General features: G+C 42.3%; 2 protein-coding genes across 10 annotated transcripts in view; one reads left to right on the forward strand and one right to left on the reverse strand.

Annotated features, from left to right (window-relative positions):
- KIF11 (kinesin family member 11) overlaps positions 1-12,558 on the reverse strand; it is a 49,212-nt gene extending 36,654 nt beyond the window's left edge. Inside the window, exon 1 of the mRNA XM_037905018.1 lies at positions 12,435-12,558. The gene's annotated coding sequence lies outside the window, so the exon portion shown is untranslated. The remainder of the gene's footprint in view (positions 1-12,434) is intronic.
- IDE (insulin degrading enzyme) overlaps positions 1-22,311 on the forward strand; it is a 114,618-nt gene that overhangs the window by 3,517 nt on the left and 88,790 nt on the right. For 2 of the 9 annotated variants that reach the window (XM_037905012.2, XM_043552098.1), the window contains exon 1: positions 12,459-12,577. The exons of 1 other annotated variant lie outside the window; for it this stretch is intronic. Coding sequence is in view for 4 of the 8 variants with exons in the window: in XM_037905009.2 (XP_037760937.1) it covers positions 12,993-13,096; positions 14,777-14,911 (239 nt within the window). In the remaining 4 variants the exon portion in view is untranslated. Of the gene's footprint in view, positions 1-12,458; positions 12,578-12,620; positions 12,768-12,931; positions 13,097-14,776; positions 14,912-20,984; positions 21,121-22,311 lie in introns of those variants that run through there. 6 more of the 9 variants (XM_037905011.2, XM_043552097.1, XM_037905009.2 and 3 more) reach the window with 5 other exon arrangements.

Below are 22,311 nucleotides of genomic sequence, written 5' to 3' on the forward strand. Positions count from 1 at the left end.
TCTTGAAGAGATGCCTTCATCAGTAGAACTTCACCTAAATGAGAAGCCATATGGCGTAGGCAGCACTGCTACCAGGTTGATGTAATATACTTAGACTTCTGTCAGGTATTTGACTTGGTACTACACAACAATTTGATTAACAAACTATAATGATATAAAATCAACATGATACACATTAAATTGATTAAAACTGCTTAACCAATAGGTCTCAAAATGTAATTGTAAATAGGGAACTGTCATCAAGTGGGTGTGTTTCTAGTGGAGTCCCAAACAAAGCAAATTCTGGCCATATGCTATTTAACATTGAACTTGAAGAAAACACAAAATAATTACCGATAAAACTTGTAGATGACACAAAGACTGGAGGCATGACAAATAATGAAGTTCACTGATAGAGCAATCTGGGTCACTTGGCAAGCTGGGTGCAGGCTAGAAATATATGTTTCAATAAAGCCAAATGTAAAATTATACATCTAGGAAAAAAGAATGTAGGCCATACTTACAGAAAGGGGGACTTACTCTCCTGGGAAACAGTGACTCTGAAGAAGATTTGTGAGTTATTATTGATAATCAGCTGAATATGATTACAATACTATTATGCTCCAGCCAAAAGGGCTAATGCAATACTTGGATGTATAAACAGGAAATATCAAGAGTAGGAGTAGAAAGATTATATTACATTACCTCTGTATTTGGCACTTCTGCAACCACTACTGCAATACCTTGTCCAGTCTGGAATCCAAAATTTAAGAATGATGTTGAAAAATTCGAGATGGTTTGGAGAAGAGCCACGAGAATGATTAAAGAATTGGGAAAAAAAAGGAGCTCAATCTATTTAGCTCACCAAAAGGGTTAAGGGGTGATTTGATCACAGTGTAGAAGTACATACCTAGAGCAAAATTTGATAATAGAGGGCTATTTAATTTAGCAGACAAAGGCATAACACGATCCAATGACTGGAAGTTGAAGCTAGACAAATTCAGACTAGAAAGAAGGCATAACAGTGGTTAATGAACCACTGAAACAACTTACCAAGGCCTATGGTGGATTCTCCATCACTGGAAATTTTTGAATCAAGATTGGATGTTTTTCTAAGAAACCCACTCTAATTCAAACAGGAATTAATTCAGGGAAGTCCGAGGGCAGGGGCAGGCAAACTTTTTGGCCTGAGGGCTGCATTGGATTTCTGAAATTGTATTGAGGGCTGGTTAGGGGAGTCTGTGCCCCCACCTCCTATCCGACCCCCCCCGGCTTCTTGCCCCCTGATGGCCCCCCGGCGACCCCTGCCCCATCCACCCCACCGCTCTCTGTCCCCTGACTGCCCCCGCGTCCCCTGCCCCATCCAACCTCCCCTCTCCTTTCTGACTGCCCCCCAGGACCCCGTCCCATCCTACCACCCCTTCTCCCTGACTGCCCCCCAACCCCTCCGCCCCAACTACCCACTGCCGCCCCATCCAACCCCCCTCTCCTTCTTGACTGCCCCGGGACCCCTGCCCCATCCACACACCCCCGCTACCTGTCCCCTGACCGCCCCTGGAACCCCCTCCCCTGACTGCCCCCCACTGCCCCATCCAACCCTGCCTCTCCTTCCTGACTGCCCTCCTGGGACCCCTGCTCCCATTCAACCCCCCAGTTCCCCGCCCTCTGACCACCCCGAACCCTATCCACACCCCTGGACCCTGACCACGCCCCAAACTCCCCTGCCCTCTAGCCAACGCTCCCCCCGCCCCTTTACCGTGCTGCCTGGAGCACCGGTGGCTGGCGGCGCAGCTGCACCAGGACAGGCAGCCACGCCGCACAGCACAGAGCACCGGGTCAGGCCTTGGCGCTGAAGCTGTGCTGCCCCAGGAGCTCGTAGCCCAGAGCATTGCACTGGCGGTGCAGTGAGCTGAGGCTGCGAGAGAGGGGCAACAGTAGGGGAGGGGCCGGGGGCGAGCCTCCCAGGCCAGGAACTCAGGAGCCGGGGAGGAAGGTCCCACGGGCCGTAGTTTGCCCACCTCTGTCCTAGGGCCTGTGTTGTACAGTAGGTCACACCAGAGGATCACAGTGGGCGCTTCTGGCCCTATAAACTATGAATGGGAATAAAAGTAATTGTTTATTTTTCAATTAACACTGTAATGGGGTTGAATCTACAAATAAAAAAAAAAATTAATGATCTCAAACAAAACAATCTGACACAAGATCTGACAATACAATGTAGCTGTCTGCAACTTGAGGTCATGGGAAACTATTTCTAGCTTCTGAGGAGAGAAATCCAGTTGGGCAGCATTGTTCCAAACTACAAGTATTGTTGACCTAGCTGAAAAAGTAATACAGAGGGCAGGTCTACACTGGAAGTGCTACATTGGCAGAACTGCACTGAAGCAGCTGTGCCACCATAGTGCGTCTGGTGAAGATGCTCTATGCCGACGGGCGATGAAAACTATTTTATCAAGAAAAGGTGCTCTTTAATGAAGTGTAAGTAAGCATATTATAGCAGGAAAAAAGAATTTGATTCAAATCTTCAAGGCTGAAACTGGTTAGGTTCTCTGTAAGCAGAATTAGCGTGTCAAGCACAATGTTATACCTACACACAGATTATATACTGGTATAATTAGCTCAGTTGGGGGTGTGGTTTTTTACCAGTATTGCTATAATCGATACAACTCCTAATGTGGATGCAGTTATGCTGGTATAAAGTTGCCTTATCTAGTTTATTCCCCTTCCTGTATGGGAACATCTATACCACCATATGAAATCTTTACACCTTTATGTCCACACTAGAGGAGATCATATCACTTTAACTACACCATAACAATTAACGTGGTACAACTTGTGTGTGTAGACCAGGCTTCAGAGAAAGAGAAAAGCAAAGATGTTTCTGTAGCAAGAACAGAAGTAAAATATTTTCCCTACATTTAGCCTACTTTCTGATAGTATACAACTGTTCAGCGAATCTAATTTGTACTAAGACTATCGTTTAACACCTTCTGTTTTCTATATGGCTGTATAGTCTAGAAGCTAGTCTACGCTTAAAATTTGGATTGACATAGCGACAGCACTCAGGGGTAAGTAGTAAGGTACTACTTGATCCCTAGCTGCAGTTAGAGAATCACATTATAGTAATTCATAGATTCATAGATATTTAGGTCAGAAGGGACCATTATGATCATCTAGTCTGACCTCCTGCACAACGTAGGACACAGAATTTCACCCAGCACTAGGAATGCTTTTCTTCACCTGCTCCTGCCCAAGACATTGCTACCATTTCTCTTGGCTGTGACCCTGATAAGGATTTGATTTATGCCTTTGTCACCTTAACACTGAATTACTGTAATGTGCTTTATATTGCACCACACTTTAACCCTGAAACTTGAGTTGATGCAGAAGGTATTAGAAAGTGTCATGTTACTGGGATCATGTGACCACTGTGTTCTACACTGGCTGTCTATTGGTTTTTCAAGTGGAATTTAAGGTATTGGTTTTAGCCTGTAAAATCCTAAATGACTTGAAATCTGCCTCCTTAAGGGATCACTTCTCCAGTGCCATACTGCTGCAGTTATGGTCAGCAAAGGTGATACAGTGGGAGTCTCCCTCAGTTAACAGACAGCTGGTGGTACACCGTTCTCTATAAAGGTTACTAATTTTTGAATAAGATTCCACAGTTGGTCTGAAATAATTCAGAATTCTTGATGTTTAGGGCATACTGCAAAGCCAATCTTTTTACGCAGGGATTTGAAGAAGGTGGTAGGGCCATTTTTTGTGAGGGATGAGAGTTTTAGTAGGAAAAGTCTTGCCTGCTAAGCTATATTAGGAGAGGATTTTTGCTGGAATTTCCCCCTCAAACTTTGCTCCTGATTGTATATTGATTGCATTTTTTAATAGTGTCAAAGGTGCCTAGAATAGTAGATGAGAGCCGTTTTATATCATTATAAATTAAAATAAATAAGATCTACATTGTGAGATAATGATCTACCCTGAATAAGTGCCAATGCCTTGTTGCACTGCACCAGCAGAAGCCTGGAATGGAGATTGTGACTTAGTTCCAGGTTTCTTAACCTTTTTCTTTCTGACCTTCCCCGCCCCCAGTGCTATAAAAACTCCAAAGCCCACCAGTGTCACAATTACTGGTTTTCTACGTATAAAAGCCAGCGTTGGCGTGAGGGGGTAGCAAGCAGGGCAGTTGTCTGGGGCCCCACGCCATAGGGGCTCCCGCAAAGCTACATTGCTCAGGTTTTGGCTTCAGCCCCAGGTGGCGGGGCTCAGGGCCCCTGGGATTCAGCCCCATACAGTTGGGCTTCAGCTTTCTGCCCTGGGCCCCAGTGAGTGTAATGCTGGCCCTGCTTGGGCACTGACATAGTTCACATCAACACTCCAGAATTCTGCTGGCATGACAATGTTGGTCACGGATGTGAAGAGGTGGGATCCCTGACTGACACAGCCGTCCTGGCCAAAGGCCCTAGCATATATGCAGTTATACTTTTGCCAATATAGCTTATTTTGCTCAGTGTGTGTGTGTGTACGGAATAAACTACGAGCAAAAGGACAGTTTTGCTTGTATATGCATTGGCGCTGAGTTTCTAATCTGCTCCCCCTGGCCACGCCCTCACTCCACCCCTTCCCCCAATGCCACAACCGTGCCCTGCTTCTTCCCACCTCCACTCCGCCCCCACCCTGCCTCTTCCCCACCCAGTTCCGCCCCCTCCCTTGAGCGCGCTTCATCCTTGCTCCTTCCCACCTCCCCCCTGCACCTCCTGCTACCGCGAAACAGCTGTTTGCAGCTTTAAGTAGGGCCGTTAATTAACTCATGCAGCAGGTGGTAGGCGCTGGGAGGGAGGGTGAGGCGCTGATTGGCGGGGCCCACCGGGGGGGCAGGAGGCCTTGTGGGGAGGGAGAGGCATTTATAGGGGGGCCTATGCGTCGGCACCTATGAATATATGCTGTGCCTACAATAGGAGTGCTTTGACAGTATAATATAATATACCAGTATACCTATATCGTCAGAATGCTCCTAGTGTAGACATGGCATAAGACAAGAGTGTGACTCTAGGGCCTGATTTACGTTAAAAATTCAGACTGATATAGCTACAGCACTCAGGGTTGTGAAAAATTCTTGCCTCTGAGCACCACAGCTATGCCAGTCTAACCTCTGATTAGAAACACAGCTAGGTTGATGGAAGAATGCTTCTGTTGACCTAGCTACCACTGCTCGGGGAGGTGGAGTTCATACAGAGCTAGAAAATCTCTCTCTCTCATAGGTGCCGACTCCGTAGGTGCTCCAGGGCTGGAGCACCCACAGGGAAAAATTAGAGGGTGCTCTGCACCCACTGGGAGCCAAGCTCCCTGCCCCGTATCCCTCCACACCTCCTCCTCTGCCTCCTCCCAGCCCGTCCCGTCTCCGCTCCTCCCTCCTTCCCAGTGCTTGCTGCTGCCAAACAGCTGTAGCTAGCTCTGGGAGGGAGTGGGGAGGAGTGGGAATGTGGCGCACTTAGGGAAAAAGGCGGGGATTTGGGGAATGAGTCGAATAGGGGCAGGGAGGGGGCGGAGACTTTGGGGAAGGGGTTGGAATGGAGGCGGGAGGGGGCGGGGCAGGGGTGGAGTCAGGGTGGGGCCGGGGGCAGAGGGTGGTTGAATACTCACCGGTGCCAGAAGAAGTTGGCACCTATACTTTCTGTCACCGTAGGATGCACCTATGCTATAGGGTTACAGTGGTATAACTGCAGCACTGCCGCTTTAGCCACTACAGTGTAGATAAACCCTGGGTCACAATCTCACTTCTTGTTCTCCTGCTGCTTCAAGGAGGGAGTAAACTGCACCAGATCTATATCCACCACTATGCTGCTTCGAGCACTGAGAACAGGGATTGAGCTGAGACTCTACATTCTGTCTTGACCCCTCCCAACCACCTGGGTTTTGTCTACACTAGGAAAAATAAGGTGTGTTCTTAACTCAAGGAAGTTAACTCAAAGTAAAGTCCCCAAGACAAGGCAGTTTGTAGGTTTTACATGAGTTAGCAGCAGGTCAATTTGAAGTCTAAGCTTCCCCACAGGAGCAGCACAGCAGATTCACAGGGCTATGATGTAACCGTGGTGGCACACAGAATGGACTTCCATTTTGAAAAGTCCCTTGCAAGTCATCTTCTTTCAGCCACAGTCAGCATGAGAGGATTTAGCTTTCCTAAATCCCTCAAAAATGCATCTTCTAGCCTACTTTGATGTTGGCCTTGTGCTCTACTTCCTTCAATCTCAGCTCTATAAACCTTTTGTATAGTGTACCTTCTTCTGCACATTGCACATGACCCCACCATTGCAGCCATCTTGCTTTCCACTAGTGCAAGACTGCAACTTGCCAGGATTGTCTAAGTATCTCCTTGTTTGTGAGAAAAATCATACAATGGATGTTAAGAATATGCCTTAACTTTTAACACTAATAGGGTTTAGTTTCCTCTCTTCAGCTTTTTAACAGCTATGTTTCTGCTCCATATAGCTGAGTTGTCATCACTACCCCACTGAACATTCATATCTTCACTGGCCTTTGAAGATGCTGAATGCCACTGATACAAGACTGAACCAACACATGACTTCTTCAGTTACAGAACCTCCTGCTGGCAGTCAACTACCCAGATAGATAAAACTATTCATCCATTCAATATCATGCAGCATTAGCAGATCATTTGTTTCCATTTTGTAGGAGGCATGAATAGTTTTGGTTTTATCACTATTGATCTTAAGTCCCATAAATTCTGCAGTTTTTGCAGCTCTTCCAACATTAGCTGCAGTAAATCAGTAGTCTCTCCAAGTAAGGCAATATCATCCTCATATTCAAGATCTTCTAAAGACAAATCTTTAAATTTCGCACCTCCTACTTTGGTCTCTATCACTTTGTCTATTAAAACATTAAATAACATAGGTGAGAGAATGCATCCCTAGCATACTCCTCATTCTACTGAAAACCTGTCTATAATGCAACCGTTGACCTTCGCACAGCTAAATGTATCACAATACAGTTCCCCAGCTAGGCACATAAAGTCCTCTGGCAACCCGTACTGGCATAGGAGTATTACCAGTGCTGATCGATGCAGTGAGTTAAAAGCTGCTGCAAAGTCTATAAACATGATATTAACTTCCTTTTGTCATTCTAGTCATTTTTCAGTAAGTCTGAAAAGCATATATAGCATGGATTATAGATTAACCTGTACGGAAACTACACTGATTGTCTCTCATTTTGGGATTGAGACAATATTCCTGTTGGTTTACTAGTGTGATCGTAAAACCTTTCCTGGGAGTGACAGCAGTGTTATTCCCCTATAATTTGAGCAAACTGATCAGTTTCCTTGTTTGAAAAAAGAAATGATATAGCCCCCTTTCCAATCTTCTGGAACGTGACAGGTGTCACAAACTTTAAGTAGGGCCGTCGATTAATTGCAGTTAACTCATGTGATTAACTCAAAAAAATTAATTGTGATTAAAAAAATTAATTGAGATTAATCACAGTTTTCATTGCACTGTTAAACAGTAGAATACTGATTGAAATGAATTAAATATTTTTTGATGTTTTTCTATATATATGGATTTCAATTACAACACAATACAAAGTGTATACTGCTCACTTTATATTATTTTTATTACAAATATTTGCACTGTAAAATGATAAACAAAAACAGTGTTTTTCAATTCACCTCATACAAGTACTGTAGTGCAATCTCTTTATTGTGAAAGTGAAACTTACAAGTGTAGTTTTTTTTTTTTTTTTTTTTTTAACATAACTGCACTCAAAAACAAATCAATGCAAAACTTTAGAGCCTACAAGTCTACTCAGTCCTACTTCTCATTCAGGCAATCGCTAAGACAAACAAGTTTGTTTACATTTACGGGAGATCATGTTGCCCACTTCTTATTTACAGTGTCACAAGGAAGTGAGAACAGGCGTTCACAAGGGACTTTTGTATCCTGCATTGCAAGGTATTTTACGTGCCACATATGTTAAACATTTGTATGCCCTTTCATGCTTCCGCCGCCATTCCAGAGGACATGCTTCCATACTGATGATGCTCGTTAAAAAAATAATGTGTTAATTAAATTTGTGACTAAACTCCTTGGGGGAGAACTGTATGTCTCTGGCCATATATTTCATGTTATAGTAGTCTCGGATGATGACTCAGCACATGTTCATTTTAAGAACACTTTCAGATTTGACAAAACACAAAGAAGGTACCAATGGGAGATTTCTAAAAATAGCTACAGCACTCGACCCAAGGTTTAAGAATCTGAAGTGCCATCCAAAATCTGAGAGGAATGAGGTGTGGAGCATGCGTTCAGAAGTCTTAAAAGAGCAACACTCTGATGCGGAAACTACAGAACCCAAATCACCAAAAATCAACCTTCTGCTGGTGGCATCTGATTCAGAAGATGAAAATGCACACGCATTGGTCCGCACTGCTTTGGATTGTTATAGAACAGAACACATTGTTAGCATGGATGTCAGTCCTCTGGAATGGCGGTTGAAGCATGAAGCGACATATGAATCTTTAGCGCATCTGGCATGTAAATATCTTGTGACACCAGCTACAACAGTGCCATGCAAACACCTGTTCTCACTTTCAGGTGACATTGTGAACAAGAAGCAGGCAGCATTATCTCCTGCAAATGTAAGCAAACTTGTTTGTCTGAGTGATTGGCTGAACAAGAAATAGGACTGAGTGGACTTGTAGGCTCTGAAGTTTTATATTGTTTTATTTGTGAATGCAGGTTTTTTTTGTACACAATTCTACATTTGTAAGTTCAACTTTCATGATGAAGAGATTGCAGTACAATACTCGTATTAGGTGAATTGAAAAATAGTTTTTCTTTTGTTTTTTTACAGTGCAAATATTTGTAATAAAAATAAAGTGAGCACTGTACACTTTGTATTCTGTTATAACTGAAATCAATATATTTGAAAATATAGAAATTATCCAAAAATATTTAAATAAATGGTATTCTGTTATTAACGGTGCGATTAATCGCATAAGTAATCACGATTAATTTTTTAATTGGTTGACAGCCCTACTTTTAAGACAACTCTATGAAACCATGAACTAATCCACACCTCTTTAGGAGTTCTGATGAAATATTGTCAGAATACAAAATACTGTTTGACTGCAAGCATCAATTCCTTTAATGTCACCAGCCTGTTTTTTGCTGGGTTCATTTTTGGAGAAGTTGTAGTTCACATCTTGGTGGGGATCTGTTAATTAATTCACCAAAACACCCATGCCAATTGTTAAGTTGTTCATTAATTCCTGGCACTATTTTCCATGTTTGTCCTTAACTAGCAGATGCCACAAGAATGGACATCCAATTATGTCCTTCAAAATCTCAAATACCCTCTCTCTCCACTCCCCTCCTCTAGGACACTAATGGGGTAGTTAATACCCCATGGATGTTAGATGGGGTGGGATCTGAGTTACTACAGAGAATTCTTTCCTGGGTATCTGGCTGGTGAATCTTGCTCACATACTCAGGGTTCAGCTGATGGCCATATTTCGGGTCAGGAAGGAATTTTCCTCCAGGGCAGACTGGAAGAGGCCCTGGAGGTTTTTCGCCTTCCTCTGTAGCATGGGGCACGGGTCACTTGCTGGAGGATTCTCTGTACCTTGAAGTCTTTAAACCATGATTTGAGGACTTCAATAGCTCAGACATAGGTGAGAGGTTTATTGCAGGAGTGGGTGGGTGAGATTCTGTGGCCTGCATTGTGCAGGAGGTCAGACTAGATGATCATAATGGTCCCTTCTGACCTTAATATCTGAGTCTATGAGTTCAGGGGCAAGAAACGGTGCCCTGCAACCCCCTCCCCCCGCAAAGAAGAGAGAGTGCAAGACCCATCATAGTAGTGCCGGCAATTTGCCACACTGCTTATTCATTTCTTTTCCTCTATTGCCCATTTCCTCCTCTCCTCAATGACTCTGACTCAGTGCAACCATTCTGCACGGCACCTCTTCTTTTCTGTCTCACAATTTGATGGTATCATCTGTATCCCATGTCACTTTTGCATTCGCCTTAGTCCAAGTTGTTCTCCAGCAATCTCTGTGGTAGAATCCAAAATAAAGTCCGCTCTTCCTTCACGGTAGACAGCTGGTCATCCAATATAGTGTATTTATTGGAAATTAATACTTTGTAATGCTTAGCAGCTGCTTCATCACAAAGCTTATCAACACTGAAGCATCTCGATGCAACAGATACCGACGTCTGCAATATCACTGTTGCTATTAGAAGTTGACAATCAGACTCTAGAGCACTCCTAAGTACACATACATCCTGGATAAGTTTAATCACAGGCTTTGGAACTGTGATCCAAGGTTGCACTGTTGCCCCAAGTATATCAAAATGTACACTTATGGCAATACTTGTGCTGAAACCAGGTAGCTATTAAGAAATAGTTCATGTGTGGCAGCAAATTCTAATAGACACACCATTACCTGATCTCTCCTCTGTTAAACTGTGTCATCCCAATACCAGTTCTATTATGGCCAGTTCTTGTGTTCATATCTCCTAAAATGACAATATGAAGTTGGGGTGACTTACTAGATACAATGTCATCTAACATGCCCTAAAAAGCCTCTTTGTCAATGCCAGACCTTGCATCATGTGGCGCATATGTACTAATAACTACTGCACGTCCTATCTTCAGACAGAAAATGGCAGCAATCAAATATGGAGAACAAGCTTGTCAAGTCAGTAGTGTAGGTTGCACCCTTGTGTGGCCAGAATCAGAGCAACACTGGTATGCCTATCAGATGTATCCCAGGCATGCAACAACTGAAAGATCCGATCACTATGAGTCACAGCTGTGCTCTCAGTGTTCAAATTCCACAATGTTTCCTGTATGACATGTATATCAGCATTAAACCATCCAATTTTTAAGCCAGGAGAGTTGTTTTTCTGCCGACTCTTAATGATCAAACATTCCACAATCCTGTCCTCCGTGCAGAACAGGACATACCCTCTTTATATCCGATGCTTTCCCCAATTTCTGATTTATGGAAAACCCACCAACATATGGTCCGAACCCTCTGCATGTAGTAGAAGGTTTAGATGAATCCTGATGCTTGGCTCTATTGTGAGTAGCAGATCATAGAATCATAGAATATCAGGGTTGGAAGGGACCTCAGGAGGTCATCTAGTCCAACCCCCTGCTCAAAGCAGGACCAATCCCCAATTAAATTAGATGAAACTGCCAAACTTTTATGTCCTTTTCTTGTGTGTCAAATGTGGGAAGGTTTTATGGGGATGGCTTGCCAGGCCATCACCCCACCCTCACACTTTATCTGGGCTTGGGACTAGCACTAGGAACAGGGAACTTAGTGTTGTGGTTCATCCTTCCCTACCCTAGCAGATGAAGTTAAAGACTAACGTGTGTGAAACCACAAACTGCCTTGTCTTTGCTAAAATTTCACCTGGTGTTAATTAACTTGAGTTAGGTAACTTTTTTCCTAGAGAAAACACAGTCCTGCACTGGGAAGGAGGAGTGGCTCTATGGAGTCCACTTCTACTCCTGTACTGCTGCCTGTGAGGTAGGCAGTGCAGGGGCATAAGGGGGTGTTTTGCTAGACCACAATTTGGTACTACATAAATATATAGAGAGATTTTTTACTTATGTAGTTTTTTTGTTTTAATATTTTCTTTGAGGTTTAGAGAAATAAAAGAGACAGGGACATACGATACTCGAAAGAAACCAAACTTATAGAACGCCATAAAGACACATTTTTGATTCAAAACATATTAACATTGAACATTAGAAGCCTTATGTACACTTAGGAATTATTTGGTAAATTTCTCTAACACTAACACTGGATCAGCTGCCTTTAACAGGAACTGAGGATGCTTAGCATCTTTCAGATTGGGTCTTGATCTTCTAACTTTCCCATCAAAGGAGAGCAAGCAGGTAAAGTTACATCTTAAGAGATTTTTTTCCTCCAGGAAGTTATGAGCCAGTGAAAAGGAGGGGTTATAATGAAATCCCTCTTATACTCCAAAAACTATACTAGAGCTTATAAAAAGACCATGAATCTGAAAACGCACAGACCTGCTGCTCCAAAACTCGTACATAAGAGGACTGGAAAAAGCAGACTCCTTAATGGGAGCTCGTTGCGTTTAACGTCGCTCCCTGAGGTGGGGGCGGAGGACGAGGAGAGATGTTGCCATCTGTTTCATTAACATTTGAAATCAGTTATACAAAATGTCACGGCAGCTGATGAAATAAAATTATAAATAATCGTTTGCACTGACTTTTACCAGCAAGAAAACAAAGACATCGCCAGAAAATGTTGTGAAATCTGTGAACTGGCAGGCACAGAGAAGGAGGATCGCGCACACAGTACCGGTGATACATGCAGTGAGTGTGGGACACAGCAGAAGTGAGCACACGTGTTGCATGGACGGCGAGTGTCACACATACAGTGAAGGCGCGATAGTTACCTACAAACAGTGAACGTGAGAATCCGTCGCCCTCATAGCGCGTTGCCGTTACACACACAGCGTCTGGTGTGCGCACACACACACAGAGGGACAGTCACATGCCTGGCGCGTGCGAGAGCGGGACTGCGGCTCCGCCACACAGCGTGAGTGTTACACACCCGCAGCCTGAGTGGCCGTGCTCCGCGCTGCAGCAGCGCTTCCCGGACTCCGCGCAGCCATAAGTGCTTCCCCGGCTCGCCGCCCGGCTGCGAAGCCAGCTCCTCTTTCTCCGTCTCCTCTCTTCCCCTCGCCGCCCCGCTTCGCAGCACCAGCGATACCCCCCAGCCGTGTCAGGTAGAGCCCGGGAGCGCGGCCTTGGTGGTAGGCCCGGCCGGAGCCAGTGCAGGAGCGGCGGCTCAGCTGCGAGGAGAGCAGCCAGCGGGCGCTGGGGAGGGATTGGCCAGCAGGCGGGAAGATGGCGCCTCCGCCGGCCGAGGGCTGAGGGGCAGCTTCCCCTGAAAGGGGCGGGCGGAGGGAAGGAAGTGAGCAGAAGCTGGTCTCTGGCAGTGGGGCCGGGATATGCGGCAGCGGCTGCTCCCTCTTCTCAGTAGGACTCTGACCTCCTTGGTGAGCCTCGGTGCCTCCCGGCCGCCTCTTCTGCAGCAGTGGCTCCGCCTGCCCGGGTATGGTTGTCGTGTGTGGGGCTGTGGTGGGAACCCCTCGTCCCGTTCGGGGGTGGGGTAGTGGGCCCTCTTCTGTTGTGTAAGAGGCTACCGGGTGGCAGGAGATGTGTTGTTGCCCCCCCCGTTGTTGTGTATGTGTAACAGGCTGCTTGTGATCTGGGAACTCGTGAATCAGCATTAATGTGTCCGCCTGCTACTAAAAGGAATGGAGGCCCAGGGGGAATAGAGTCTCCTAGACATGGGGATTAGGGTGGTAACATCCTCCCCGAAATGTGTCTGCAGACTGGGTGGGATTTATCAAGCTCCGAGGGAAGAGGAGAGTTGGAAGGTCCTGAGGGCACGCTGTACCCGTGGCGAAAAGAGTAGTTTGGGGAGTGCTGGGAAAGGGTAGCCAACTACCTAAATGTGGGACCAGATCACCTCTCTGCTCTCGTCTTGTGTGTATTGTGTTGGGGTAGACTCTATGTGCTTTAAGGAAGCTGGTAACATACCTTGTATTGTTGAACTCGTCATTAAGGCCTTAATACTGCACCACAGCATGTTGTAAAACATATGTAAATGCATTTATTGGCTCTTGATTATTTTATTCCAAATAGGTCAACATTTAGAAACAATGACATTCAGTAGAGTTGGGAGTCTTATTTCTTATACTGAGAACTGTGCTCTTATTTTAAAAATCAGGGTTCAGGGCACACTGAACTATTGTGGTATAATGTTATTTTCCCCATATGAATTGTGTTTTGCCAAATTGTAATATTTAATGTTGCATAACTTGTTACATCTATCTACAGAATAAACAGGATATATGTTTCAACAGAAACTAGTTGTTCTGTTGTCAATGTTAGTATTTATGGGACTGTTGATGGGAAGGGCTTCTTCACTACATAACAAGATAATTGCTGGCTAGCATGGCATGGAATTAATTTTAATACTTCTGTGTGAGTTCTGTAGTTTAGATAGCCCAGTTCCCGATTTTTTCTCTCAATAAAGGTGTTTGAAGTTTGCTATCTGGAAAGTAGACTTTGTCTAAAGCAGCTGTTTTCTTTTAAACGATGTTGAGTGACTGCTGTCAATGTGTCAAATTTTAGGTGTGATGTTATCATTCATAGTTATTTATAAAGCACCATAAGTGCATAGAGTACTTTATAAAGCACAGAAAAGGATATTCTCTTTCCACAGAAGAACTTACATTTGTACACAAATGAGAAAACATGGAGCAACTGTTCAAGTGCAATGTACAAAAGATTCATAGAGGAAGTGAGCCTTATAGAGGGATTTAAAGGAAGGGAAAGAGAGCATTTGGCTAATGAGAAGTGGAAGATTGTTTCAAGAGAAGGTGGAGACCCAAGAGTGGGAGAAGTAGGGGGAAATGAGAACAGATGCAGTCTGGAGCAAGACTGTGTAAGTGAAGGCGAGGAGCTTGAAGTTGATATGGTAGAAAACAGGAAGCCAAAGAATATCTAGAGAGAGTTTTTAGCATGTGAAATGGTTGGCAGATCTTTAAAAATCCACTTGCCCACAGTGAGTAGGAAACACTTCTGGGCAAGTATCATCCACTTTTACAGAATGTAAGGTTTCACTTGTGGTGGAAAAAAATTCTATTCATCATAATTACAAAGATAACCTACCAAATATAAGCTAGTTCAGTGCTTTTCAGAGTTTTTTTTTTTTTTTTTTTAGGCCGATAACTCCAGTGTTTCTCCTGTTACTGATTCATTTGCTAACCTACCCTAGAGTTAAAACTTACCAGAACTTGTCACTTTTCACTCCTTCTGTTGGGAGCCAGTGGGCAGCAGTGAAAGGGACAAGAACCAGGTCAGTTTCTTTGTTTGAAAGCTGAAAACAGTGGGGGGAGCCTTTCACTGGAGGAGAGGGATCCAAAACAGAATGGAGGGTAGATCAGCAGTGACTCTTCTCTATGCTACCAACCTTACAGCAGGAGATGGTAGGACGGGGGAAAACAGAGAGAGTGCTCTGCAGCAGCCAGAAAGTGCTTCAAACTTCAGACACCTACTAGCTGGAGACTACAAAAGATGGAGCTCACAGATAGGACCCAGGGACAACGCCCTAGAAAAAAATCCCAGCACCTTTCCCTTTCCCAGGGTCAAGGATGGGGATTAGGAAGGACACTTGAATTCTCACTTTAGACCCCTTAGTCATCCTTACCTCTTAGTCATTTGTCTACTACTTGTTTTTCAAGATTTGTGTATGAACAATTGGGTGGATAGGCTAAGGGAGTTTGGAATGGGGTGGATGAATGGGTGTGGGTTTACTGATGGATGTGATGGAAAAGGAGAAGTTGATCAGAGATTTGAGAAATTGGAGAGAAAATATGGGGGAGGAGATAAAGAGAGGGTAGGACAAACAAAGATGGAGGGAAAGAGAAAACATGACAGTGAAACAGAAGAAAAGGTATATTATGATCTATTACAGGAAGAGAAAGTATGTAAGTGCAAGAAACTAGCTGTGGCAAATTACTAATGATCTTTTAGGTCCCAGGCTTGCTTGCTTGCTTGCATGCATGCATGCATGTGTTCAACTTTATGTATGCGAGTAATGCTGCTGACTTCAGAAGGGCTCCTGGCTGGACAGAGATCTGCCTGTGTAGTGTCAGTTATAGAATCAGGACCTATACGGATAATAGACCAAAAATGAGAGCATGAATAACACTTTCACATTAAATCTTTTCTCCACTCATCTTCCATTTAAAAAAACAAACCATCTTCTTCTTATGCATCCCACATTCCCACCTCCAAGCCTTGCCCAGATTCTCACTAACTTTCCATCTTTCTCTCCCAAGTGTCCTCTAATCCTAAACCTAACCCTTTTATATATAGTTATTCTCTGTCCCATTAATCCCTCCATTAGACCTCCTAACCTCCTCCTTCTTACCTTGTTCCCAGCACTGAAATCTTCTCTCTTAGGGCAAATAAAAGGTCACTTAGTGGTACTGATATCAAGGCATCTGCAGGAACAGGGCTCCTTTTCTCTATTGGTCATGTCTCTCTGGCTTATAGGAGCTTCATCCTGGGTAGGACTCAACAGTATATGAGGTGGGGTGTCACTTTGGTCCTGGTGCCATAAGTAGCCCCCGGGTCCGTGCGGGGTCCAGGAGGGGAAAGTGCAAAAGAAAGGCTGTTCACTCTACGTTACCAGCAGCGTAACTCCTGTTGCACTGAGCTGGAAATAAATCAGGGTCATTTCAGGTTATTGTCTAAGTCACCGACTATAAATACTTTCAGAGCACTTGGGCTATCACATTCTGGGATGATATTTGTTTCTAATTTCTTTTTGATAGCATTGCATTAGATATAACGAATGTGTGTATTTTTATTTTGAGGTGTTAATGTTTTAATAAAATAGAAAGTTTCATGAAAAATATTTTCCATTCAACTGGGGCTAGACAAAGATTGGTTTAATGGTTACTGTATCTGGAAATGAATGGCATGCTGCTGCTAAAGGACAGGTTTGTGCTCTCAGCCTCCATTCCATCTAGAGCCTGCCATAGGCTGTGGGCTTTTGTATGCTAATATGACAACACTTTGTATTCGTAATACGATATATATTGTGTTCAACTTGTTTAAAAGTTGATTCAGATGGTTTCAAATTTAAAATAAAATTAACACAACTTGCTTCTGAGTTATATTGAATCATAATTATAATTACCTACATTAGCAATGCCAAAAAACCTGTAGCTTTAATACTGAAAATGCTTTACTTAAAATGTTGGTTTTACTAATAATAAAGTATGTTCGGAATTCTGCAAGATAGCACATAATAAGTAAATTATATTTTATGTAATTTTTGCTGGAGCTCATGAGCATTTTTTTTTTTTTTTTTAAATGCATGGTTAACTTTTGTAAAGTGCTGAGTCTTGTAGATATGTTGGGTTTGTCAAAGATCTAATGTTACAGGCAGTTGTTTTAGGAGGATTACGCTGAATAATAAGAGTTCTCCTTTAGAATCTAACTAAAGAAGAAAATTCTGGACAATTCTTTTCATTACCCCTCTCCCCCTTTCCCTTCTGAAGACCCTCAAATTCTTCATCTTGGTATACTTGGGTCAGATTCTCTCACCAATTCTCAGCCTTTTTTGTACTTGAATTGCTTTTTTACATTTTAACCAAAATGTTTGTTGATAGCAAATAGTTCATACTGAATATACTGTGTCTGGTTTGTGAAGTCAGTCTATAGCAGTTTGCACATTTAAGAGCTTCTATAAATAACCATCTAATCAATGTAACTTAGGCCTGGTTAGAAGCCACACTGTTCCTCACCTACTGCTTCCTCTAAAACTGGCCATAATTTTTTGACAGTTGTTTTCATTGTGATTTTTTTCCTGGGACTGATGATGAGTTTATACCTCTGTAATTATTCTCCTTTGTTCAAGATTGGTGCAACTATTGCCTTTTAGCCAGTCATCTGGAACCTCCTCTTGCTCCCATACCTTTTTATATATATTTTCCTAGTGTTTTGATAACACTTGTCCAGTCAACGTTAGCATCTCAAATGTTTTGTTGTCTATTTCTGCCCACTTTCAACTGCTTTCCCATTTTCAACTGCTTCACTACTCTTTTTGTTTCTTCTTCTGTGAGTGGTTCAAGTGCTGACATCTGTTCTGCCTTGCAAGGTGTCCTGTTCATCTAGCATGTCTAGAACGTTTGCATTTGGATGAATTAAAGGGTTCAGCAATTTGTCAAGATGCTAACAACATAAAAATGGCCATACTGGGTCAGACCAATGGTTTATCTAGCCCGGTGTCCTGTCTTCCAAAAGTGGCCGATGCCAGATGCTTCAGAGGGAATGAACAGAATAGGGCATTTATCAAGTGATTCATCTCTTTGTACAGTCCCAGCTTCTAGCAGTCTAAGATTTGGGGACGCACACAGCATAGGGTTGTGTCCATGATCATCCTGACTACTAGCCATTGATGGACCGATCCTCCATGAGCTTATCTAATTCTTCTTTGAACCCAGTTATAGTCTTGGCCTTCACAACATCTCCTGGCAGTGAGTTCCACTGGTGGAATATGCATTGCATGAAGAAGTACTTCCTTATGTTTGTTTTAAACCTGCTGCTTATTAGTTTCATTGGGTGACCCCCTGGTTCTTGGGTTATGTGAGGGGGTAAATAAAACTCCCTTCACTTTCTCCACACAATACTTGATTTTATAAACTTTTTTTTTTTTTTTTTTTTAACCAGTCACCCAGTTTTGTGAGATCCCTTTATAACTTTTCGGAGTCAGCTTTGGACTTAACTATCTTGACTAATTTTGTATCATCTGCAAATTTTGCCACCTCACAGTCACTCCCTTTTTTCCAGATCATTTATGAATATGTTGAACAGCACAGATCCTTGAGGGACCTTGCTATTTGTCTGACCACTTATTCCTACCCTTTGTTTCCTATCTTTTAACCAGTTACTGATCCATGGGAGGACCTTCCCTCTTATCTCGTGACCGCTTACTTTGCTAAAGAACCTTTGATGTAGGATCTTCTCAAAGGCTTTCTGAAAGTTCAAGTACACAATATCCATTTGATCACCCGTGTCCACATGCCTGCTGACTCCCTCAAAGAATTTTAATAGATTGGTGAAGCATGGTTTTACCTTTACACGTTTTACCTTTACCCTACGATTTCATGTTCATCTGTGTGTCTGATTATTCTTTTCATTGGTATAATTTCAACCAATTTGCTTGGTACTGAAGTTAGGCTTACTGGCCTGTAATTGTCAGGATCTCTTGAGCCTTTTAAAAATGTTATATTGACTATCCTTCAGTCATCTGGTATAGGGGCTGATTTAAGCAGTAGGTTACATACCGCAGTTACTAGTAATTCTGCTATTTCATATTTGAGTTCCTTCAGAATTCTTGAGTGAATACAGTCTGGTCCTGGTGATTTATTACTGTTTACCATTTTCCCCCAAAAATCTCCTCTATAGACACCTCAATCTGGGACAGTTCCTCAGATTTGTCACCTAAGAAGAATGGCTCAGGTGTGGGAATCTCCTTCACATCATCTGTGGTGAAGACTGATGCAAAGAATTCATTTAGCTTCTCTGCAACAGCCTTGTCTTCCTTGAGTGATCCTTTAGCACCTTAATTGTCCAGTGGCCACACTGATTGTTTGGCAGACTTCCTACTTCTGATGTATTTAAGTTTTTTGCGTCTTTTGCTAGTTGCTTTTCAAATTCTTTTTTGGCCTCCCTAATTATACTTTTACAATTGACTTGCCAGAGTTGATGCTCCTTTCTGTTCCTCAGTAGGATTTGACTTCAATTTTTAAAGGATATCTTTTTACCTCTGTCTCTCTTTTAATCTGTTAAGCCATGGTGGCATTTTTTGCTCCCCTTACTGTTTTGTTTTTTATTTTATTTTTTTAAATTTGGGGTCTGTATTTCGTTTGAGCCTCTATTTATGGTGTTTTTAAGTAGTTTCCCTGCAGCTATATTCATGTCTTGGACCAGATCCTGTGTGTCACTTAGAACTAAATCAAGAATTGCCTCTCCCCTTGTTGGTTCCAGGATTATTTGCTCCAAGAAACAGTCATTAATGATGTCTAGAAATTTTATCTCTGAATCCTGTCCTGAGGTGATATGTGTCCAGTCAATATGGGGATAGTTGAAGTCCCTCATTATTACAATGTTTTTTATTTTTGTAGCTTCTCTTATCTCCCTGAGCATTTCACAATCACTGTGACCATCCTGGACAGGTGGTCGGTATTATGTTCCCACTGCTATAATGCTCCTTCTATACATTCAGCATGTCTTTGGCATTTATTGTCAGTTCACTGGTAGCCTTTCTTACTGTTACAATCAGGCCAACGATGCATTTCCATACAACTTAATCTTTTGTATATTGTTTTCATATCTTGTTTTCTTGCTGACTCCTGTAGTTATCTAGTCTGTGATTTCTATACCACTTTGCACGATGCTCTTATTACTTCCATTATCCCAGCATTCTTGATTTGTTTACATTTTTCCTGTAGTATTCTTGTTTTGTTGCTTGTCCAGCTTTTCCTTGTTTGCTTATGCCTTCCAATAACCTTCTGTGCTGTATTTTGTATTGCTGCGTTACATGAAACAGACATCAGAAGGCTGGAAGCAGTAGAGATGAGAGCTCTTCAGAAAATGGTAGGTGTAAAGTGGAATGATTTTAAGAGAAATGAAGTTAGAAGTGATGTGAAGTCCGGGTATGGGATTGGCTGTAATAGAAAAGATTATGATGGTGGGGACACTGGAGAAGACAAACAGATGATAGAATGCTAAAGAAAATAATGCAAATATAATCAAGGTCAGTCAGACCTAGAAGCTGACCACAGACTAGATAGTGAATCGTTTATGTGGACGTGACCGGGATGGACTTAATGGAGGAATAACCCAGGGACAGGAATGAATGGCGAAACTGTACTACTCTCCATGTCTGTAAAGATGCTTTGGGATGGTAAACAAGAAAATAAACAACTGTTTGTTTTTAATTTTTAGACAACCTTGAAAATGGTCATTGGTGTCCCACTTTCAAGTGCCTCTTCATAATTTATTCCATTTAATTTCCAGCACTGTTGTAAAAGGTGCAATGAGATATATTTGGAGATTACATTAAAAATATTGGGAAAAGACTGGTTTCACGTTTGCCACTTTTGATTGCCTGTAATTTTAAGGTGAACTTGGATAAAGTTTATTTACTTACATTTGAGTGTGTGCTTAAGATACTCAGTTTGGTGCAGTTTTAAAAACAGATGTGAAAAGTAGATTAGGGTGGTAAGTAATTTGTTTAGTTGTTTTGTTGCCTCCTTTGTCTGTCAAATCTGAAATTAAATTGTGTAAACTCTTTAGGGACTGATGGTAAAAGTGATGAGAGTTTTTTGGTTAAATTCCCTGGTGTAGACATTGCCCTTTACTTCTCTGGAAAATTATGTGGCGTCAACGGGAGGTTTGCCTACTGCAGACTCTCACTGAGAAGTAAATTTTGAATTGTGGCAAGATGGGAACTTCCTCAAAATGCACCAGATCAGCACTAATTTCAAGGTAATGATCATCCCCAAATTTAGCTTTTTGAAACAGTAGAGTACATTGACTTCTGGGTTAGATATATTCTCAAGAATAAAATTAGGATAAACATTCTGATTTTGTAAAACCAGAGTTTTCAGTTTATAATTTCTTTTTAGTGGAGTTGATGAATTATACTTACTAATTATTGCAGAACTTTTTGTGAGGGGTGTTTGCCAAATGATATCAAATTTTATGATGAATTCCTGCTAATTCCTGTGGGCAGAAGAGTCTAATATGTTCAAAATTTTGAACAGTTTGCATACATTTTGATAACAGACAATATTAGTTATTTAACTTCAGCTTAGCGTGATATTGGGGAGTTAGGTAAATTCTTTGACCTCTGAATTTAGGTAAGAGAGCTATTGAAGTTATGGAAGTGTAATATCTTAAAGAATCCTAATTCCCAAATTTGCAAGAAAGAAGTAGAAAATCATATGTTAACCAGGGAATAAGGGGAGCCTAATAGCTTTAGTCTACATTTGAACTGGTGATATAAGAAATAAGGGTAAAATATTCTGCAGCATCCTTTATAATAATGTTCTGTTATGTTAGTTTGCTTTTATGTGTGGAAAAGTACTCCAATTTTATTCCAATTTGTTATTAGAATTTTATTTTTCTGTGATGTCAGAATTTTGATAAAACATTTGATTGTTAGTTTAAGAAAATACTTAATAATTAACTCATTTTAACCAATGCAGTTATAGCATGCAAATGAATTGAGGGAAGGTGAAGAGAGGAGGCTGATTATTGGATGACATACCTCTAGTGTCACTATTGCATTGGTAAGGATGTCACAATCCTTCCATCTGGTGATGATCTGTTCCAAGAGCACTAGTGGATGTGTGAGGTAAAGGGGCAGGAGAAAAGACACACAAGAGAATGGGGATCTATTCTAATATCGCAGCCCCACCAGAATATAATGAGTTTTTCAACAAATTCTCCAGAGCATTCAATTCAGCACTATCTTCTCTGTAAAAGAGGTGAGAAACAAATTCACCATGATCCCCACTGGCTGGGAGACCTGCAGCTCAGAGCCTTCTACTGAAAACACCCAGCTCCTGAGAGTGTCACGCCAGGCATTGTTGGCAGAAAATGTAAACGTAGGTGGATTAATGAAAATGCAGCGAATATAGACTAATGATGGAGATCTAGATAAATTGAGAACAT

The sequence above is a fragment of the Chelonia mydas genome, chromosome 7 (assembly GCF_015237465.2).
Source record: "Chelonia mydas isolate rCheMyd1 chromosome 7, rCheMyd1.pri.v2, whole genome shotgun sequence".
Taxonomy (NCBI): domain Eukaryota; kingdom Metazoa; phylum Chordata; order Testudines; family Cheloniidae; genus Chelonia; species Chelonia mydas.